General features: G+C 35.7%; 1 protein-coding gene across 1 annotated transcript in view; it reads left to right on the forward strand.

Annotated features, from left to right (window-relative positions):
* Window positions 1-1,087: 1,087 nt before the first annotated feature.
* LOC110465420 overlaps window positions 1,088-6,536 on the forward strand; it is a 7,303-nt gene continuing 1,854 nt past the window's right edge. The window contains exons 1-2 of the mRNA XM_021521212.1: window positions 1,088-1,173; window positions 3,475-3,726. Of these exons, the coding sequence (XP_021376887.1) occupies window positions 1,167-1,173; window positions 3,475-3,726 (259 nt within the window). The 5' untranslated portion in view covers window positions 1,088-1,166. The remainder of the gene's footprint in view (window positions 1,174-3,474; window positions 3,727-6,536) is intronic.

A 6,536-nucleotide genomic window follows, 5' to 3' on the forward strand; every position in this document is an offset into this window, starting at 1 on the left:
CAAAATTTGCATACAGATAAAGCCCTTCTGGTACTTATACTGAAAAGATCAAAATCTGAATTACTTAGTATTTCATTTAAAAGCCCGCGTTCTTTTATCTGTTATATCTTTCTATCAAGATCAATAATATAAAAAAGAAATAAGTTAATGCTTGAAAGATGTATATGTGACATATTCCTGTACATAAGTGTATTCCGAAATAAAATCCAAAATAAACTTATTTGACATAATTTTTCCATGATAAAATCCAGCTGATTAGGAATTTAGTACATGTGTCGTTCCCGTGTATACATATTTTGCTACATCGTATTATTTTCAAAGTACTTTACATTGAAAAATAAAGTCCAGATACGGATTCTCCGCTAACCTTTCCGGATGTTATACACGTGATGTATACATCCGTTGAACACCTGGGCCGTTTTCGTTTAAACGGTCAAACCGGTCGGACCACTGTTGTTCGTTTATTAAATAGGGTCGGACCTAGTAATCTGATGCTGCTTTCAGGCGAGCCTTGAGAAAGCCTTGCAAGGCATGCATACACATTTGCAGGTCCGCCAGGGTTTATACACGAAATTGTTACATTTATAAACGGTCAAACCGGTTGTTCCGCATAAACGAACAGGCCCCATGATATTATTATTAGTGACAAGAGTAGCTCTGTAGAGCTTGGCAGTCCCATTGTAACATGAACCCAACCTTTCACAGTTGTCACTAGCGCTACCAAACGTCTATCGTATTGATACCAAACACTTGATAATAAAATGTAGAAAGTTTAATTCATTCATATAGCACTAGCACTAGCAGTGATAAATACATTTGTTACGGCAGTAGCGGATCATACTACGACATCGAACTATTCAATTGATGCCTTGCCTTAAAAAGTTAGGTAGAAACTTCTAACTGGAAATTCGCACGAACTAAATAAATAGAGAAGGGTTTGATTATACCGGATGAAATATTTAATACAAAGAAGGGAACAAGCTACCGTTAAGGTAGGTCTGTTCATGATCAGGTGGATTAGCCTCAGTACGCTACCCGGCCTTACCGGACTATACCTGGCTGGTATTAGTTCTTTTGATTGCAGAACCGACAATGTTTATTATTAACCGAACACGAAAGGTAATTCTATTCCAGCTAAGCTCACTATTGACGGGTGATTACAGACCATGGATGGTAAGTGTGATATACTACAGTAACACATATATTATACTTAAGTTAAAGAAGCAAAAAAATACTATTCATTATCTTGTTCAGTTTCCCTAGTCTTAATTCCTGATTTAAGAGATATGTATAGTGAATAGTCACGGGGAGGTAACTCACGTACATCGACTTAAAGGATAGCTTTGAAACTAAATGGATATATAAATATGACAGGCCAATTTAATTATTTGACATTATTTAAAAAAAACAATACGAAGCATGAACTTAAAGCATATACAAAATATAAAAAAACAACAGAAAATAGAGAATACGAAAGTACATCTGCTAATTCACGCCGACCCCAGAAACAAGACAAGTACACAATGTTAAATAAAGTGACGTCTTCTCATCCAAAGACACAAACATTAAATCTACTCCTATCCAATCAATCAGAATGCTCTCGTCCAGCGTAGTCTTTAGTTACCAACTTAGAATGAAGAAATAACTAAACAGATGTCCTCTTTAAAAGTATATATAGTTTATCCCAAGGGCCTATATTGTACAAAAGAAATTGAAAGTAATAATGAATGAAAATGTTCCTAAGTATGCACTAGGTGAAAATATATTGCGCTTTAAGGTCAAACTCTTACACACAAGAAATGTCTTAAAATCTTTCTTATAGCAGATCCAAATTATGCCATGAGTGCTTGAAAATAAAGATTTCTATTCTAAAGTACATATCTACAATAGTTTAAACATCAATACAGGCAAAATACAGAACTAAGCCTAGTCCAAAACACTTTACTATTCGTTTTATACTAATATAGACCAACAGGAATGCCTACAGTCTGCTAGAATATCGTGCCACCGAGCTGAACAAAGATATTGTCGATCAAAAATTCAATACGATTTCAACCGTTGTGTAATTTATTTTGACCTTTGGCAAAATATGCTGCAAAACAGTTTGCAACCAAATATGTATATGGCGTTTGTCTATCTTGGTATAAAACGAACAGTAAGAGAACGAATTCGTTACTTCAGCTTGGTTTGAGTTGTGTTGACAGAAGATACAGTTTTCTGCCAGGATGTTCATGATTGGTCAAAAGTCCACATTTTATTTATTTCTTCTTAATACGCCTGATACCCTAATTTAATGGTAACAGGAAGTTGGGATAATGATTTGATTGTGAAACTAGCAGGGCCAGAGATAAAACGTTGTTTATAAGGGTTCTTGAGAATCCATTTCAAAGGAGGCAGAACTCGTTGAGTGTGGTTTGCACAATTGGAACAAAAATTCAGACGGCTAATTCCCTTTTTATTGACCTAAAACTGTGATTTAATGAGAACATTATCCTTTTCCAGCATGCTCTTGTTCTGCCCATTGTCTAGCGCACTCTCACAATCCACCAGCATCTAGAAATTCACATTCAAATTGATCAGAGTCTATCGATGCTTCTAACCCTTTATGAAAAGCCCTCGCGGCTTCCAGTACGGAAACTATTTAGATCGCCAGTTACTTAGCGTCCAGCTGGGCCATAAATGTATAAGAATGAAGAACAGGAACACTCTGCAGAAGAGGTTTATCTAGTCATCTCAAATCAGCTGCTGTAATTAAAAAAGTCTGAAAGCAATGGGTTAAGACCAACTGTGATTGCGATACTTGTTTATCTGAAGTAAACTGGTATGTTAGCGCTTCGACGGATAACTGATGTAGGATACATGTAGAACTGATGGAATGGCATCAATCCTGTTGTCGTTCTTAGAATTCCGACTTACCGGAGATGCAGATGTTAAATCATTTAAAGTTTCCAAATGTCATCAGGAAAGTTTAAGTTGAATTCTCTGGTTATGTACAACATTTTAGCATATATATGCACAACTAGATAACAAATCATGATTTAACAATAAAACAACGACCAAAACACTTGCATATAAAATTCATACCCATCAACAACAACTTACGACAATATATTTACACACAGAAACAATTGGAATTGTAGTTATACATGTCAGTATCATGTTAGCAATGTTGAGTTGCCCTAGAACGCCAAACAAATAGGATATAAAATAGGTGATGGAAGAAAAAAGGAAAACATTAGGTCAACAGTTCTGCTCCAATGATGTTGAATGCTTATTTCCTTTTAACCCTCTCTTTCTTTTTATTTACCATTACTTGTTTAATGTATTGTTGTCTGTGTTTGAAAAATGCAATCTTATGATATGTGTTGACGCCATGGTATAACTTTTGAAGAGACAGTATTTATTACCGAAGATTGCTGTGAAATATCGTTTTCTCATTATATTAAACTTTCAATGCGATTCGTTCTATTGCAGGGTTGGAGTTAGCCATCGTTATTCTCATTTCTGTTGCTTTTTTCGGCTGCGTCCTTGGAAATGTAATCATTATTTGGAAGAAACGTTATAAACCTTGCTGTGAAGACATACCTTGTTATTCCGTTGAAACTGAACCAGAGAGTGAACAGACAATGGATTGTAGCCAGCCCCAACCGCCGGCACCAATACCTTATAGATACCCAGCTGCAACTATCTGGAATCCATTCGCAGGTACCACGACGGACCCCTGGGGTAAGTGTCACTGTATGCCATATTGGTTTCAGCAAGTCAAAACAAAAATTTGCTTGTTTCAAATATCAATTTTAACCCAATAGAAAGAAAAGAGAGACTTCACTATGAGGGACCGCCGTTAATCCTATTATCTGAATAGAGTGAGTAATTTAAAAAACTACAACAATGTATGACAAGGTTGAGTGATCGACAGCGTAACAGACACCGACACGCCCCTTTCCCTGCATAGTCGGGGATGGTTTTCTCCGTGTAACCGAATATACTCATGATGTATCCCTGTGCAAGTGTATCGTTATACGTAGTTTACGAAATAAGCTAACTCACCTTGAAAATATTGCAGACGAATTTCACGTAGTATGTATCACGGAATCCCACTTAGACAACAGTATATCTGACGAAGAAATAGCACTTCCAGGTTTTAATAATAATCCTTTCCGGAAAGACCGTGAATACTCACAGGGTGGGGGTGTCGTTGTTTATATTTCGCCTTTAATTTCTGCCCAGCGGCGTTTTGATTTAGAATTTCCATCAGGTGAGGCCATCTGGGTCGAAATTATTTTTAATAACTCCTCGTATCTTCTATGTACAGTATATAGACCAAATGACTGTGTAAATCCATTTTGGGAACAATTTGAAAACTCCATTGAAAATGCACTTGATGAAAACCCACATGTCATTATAGTTGGTGACATAAACGTTGACCTACTGGTTGAGACTCGTCATAAACTGAACGACATTATCCGCACGTATCTGTTTTCTAATGTAATAAACCAACCAACTCGGGTAGGCCAAACACGTGCTTCGCTCCTTGACCCCGTGCTCGTGAGCGATACATGCGTTGTTGGTTTTTCCGATGTTATTGAAATTGACAGGGACATTTCGGACCATGACGCTACTCTCGTTGAAATTAAACTAAACATTTTTCTTACTAACAAATTTAAACGCATGATTTGGTGTTATAAAAATGTTGACTATCCTCAATTTAATAACCTGTTACAAAACACCGATTGGCAATACGTATTTAGAAATGCTTATACATGCGACAATATGTGTTTGATTTTTACAGATAAGTATTTGGAATATGCTCATCTTTGTATTCCAACTAAGGTTATTACTGTTAGACCAAATGATAAACCGTGGTTTACTGCTGAACTACGTCGTGAAATTAGGATTAGAAATAGATTGCATAAAAAATTAAAAAGAGTTTTTTTTCTGTAGAGAATTTAGCTAAATTTACAAAAACATAGAAATCATGTCAACAATCTCAAACGTAGACCAAGAGAACTGTTTTATGCTGATATTAATGGACTTTTTAGATAACTATGCAAAAACTAATCAAAAGAATTTTTGGAAACTGGTTAGGAGATTAACTAAAAGTGCAGATGTATCTTACATTATACCTCCTCTAAAAGACCCTATTACTAACTCTACTGCAGTAGATGATGAACGAAAAGCTAATATTTTAAATGACTATTTTGTGTCTATCTCTACTATAGACGACTCAGGTGTACCTTTACCACAAGTTGATATGAGAACCCAAAGTCGCATAGATAATATATTTTTTACACAAGCTGATATTGTTGACATCCTTAAGTCTCTTAAATTAGGTAAAGCTGTTGGATATGATAAAATTAGTCACCAAATGCTTAAAAACACAGCTCTTTATGTTTCATTTCCGCTATTTCTTATATTCAGAAAGTCTCTTGATCAAGGAATTTATCCCAATTCCTGGAAAAAAGCTTTAGTCATGCCCATTTTTAAGAAAGGCGATAAACAATGCCCCAGTAATTATAGACCAATAGCTTTATTAAGCACTGTAGGGAAAGTTTTTGAAAAAGTTATTACAAAATTTCTGCATAATTATTTATTAGAAAATTCATTGTTATATAAATACCAATCTGGATTTCAGCCAGGTCACTCAACAGTACATCAACTAATTGAAATTTATCATAATGTATGCATAAATCTAGAAAACCGTCATCATACCTGTCTTGTTTTTTGCGACATTTCCAAAGCTTTTGATCGGGTTTGGCATGCAGGTCTTGTACACAAATTAAAAAGCTATGGAATAAATGGAAATCTTTTAGACTGGCTATCCGATTATGTACAGAATCGCCATCAACAAGTCTTCATCCACAATGTTACTTCTCATACTAAAACAACTAATGCTGGTGTACCCCAGGGCTCTGTCTTAGGTCCGCTTCTTTTTCTCTTGTATATCAACGATATAACTGATAACCTTGTCAGCCCTTCCCGTCTTTTTGCTGATGATACTTCCCTATCCGTCTCTTCTCCTTCCGCAATTGAACTAGAAACTACTACTAACCGAGATCTTGAAAAAATTCATAACTGGGCAGAAAATTGGCTTGTTAAATTTAATCCTAATAAAACTGAAGCGCTACTAATTTCAAATACCAATGCTGAGCTTGATGTCAATCTCATTTTTAATAATGTTAATATTGATTTTATCGAACATCATAAACATCTAGGCATTTTCCTAGATGCTAACTGTAAATGGACTCACCATATTGATAACATTTGTAAAACTGTTACGAAACAAATAGGAATTCTCCGCAAGTTAAAATATACTTTAAATCGCAAGACATTAAACAGAATTTATCTTACTTTTATACTCCCTCTGCTTGAATACTGTTGCGAAGTTTGGGACGGTTGTACAACTGCCGATGCAAATAAACTTGAAAAACTCCAGTTAGAAGCGGCGCGTATTGTCACCGGCCTGCCATCTTTTGCTAGTAGAGCGTCTCTTTACTTCGAAACTGGTTGGGAAGTCTTGTCTCAACGTCGCACCC

Source organism: Mizuhopecten yessoensis, unplaced genomic scaffold (genome assembly GCF_002113885.1).
Source record: "Mizuhopecten yessoensis strain PY_sf001 unplaced genomic scaffold, ASM211388v2 scaffold11075, whole genome shotgun sequence".
Taxonomy (NCBI): Eukaryota; Metazoa; Mollusca; class Bivalvia; order Pectinida; family Pectinidae; genus Mizuhopecten; species Mizuhopecten yessoensis.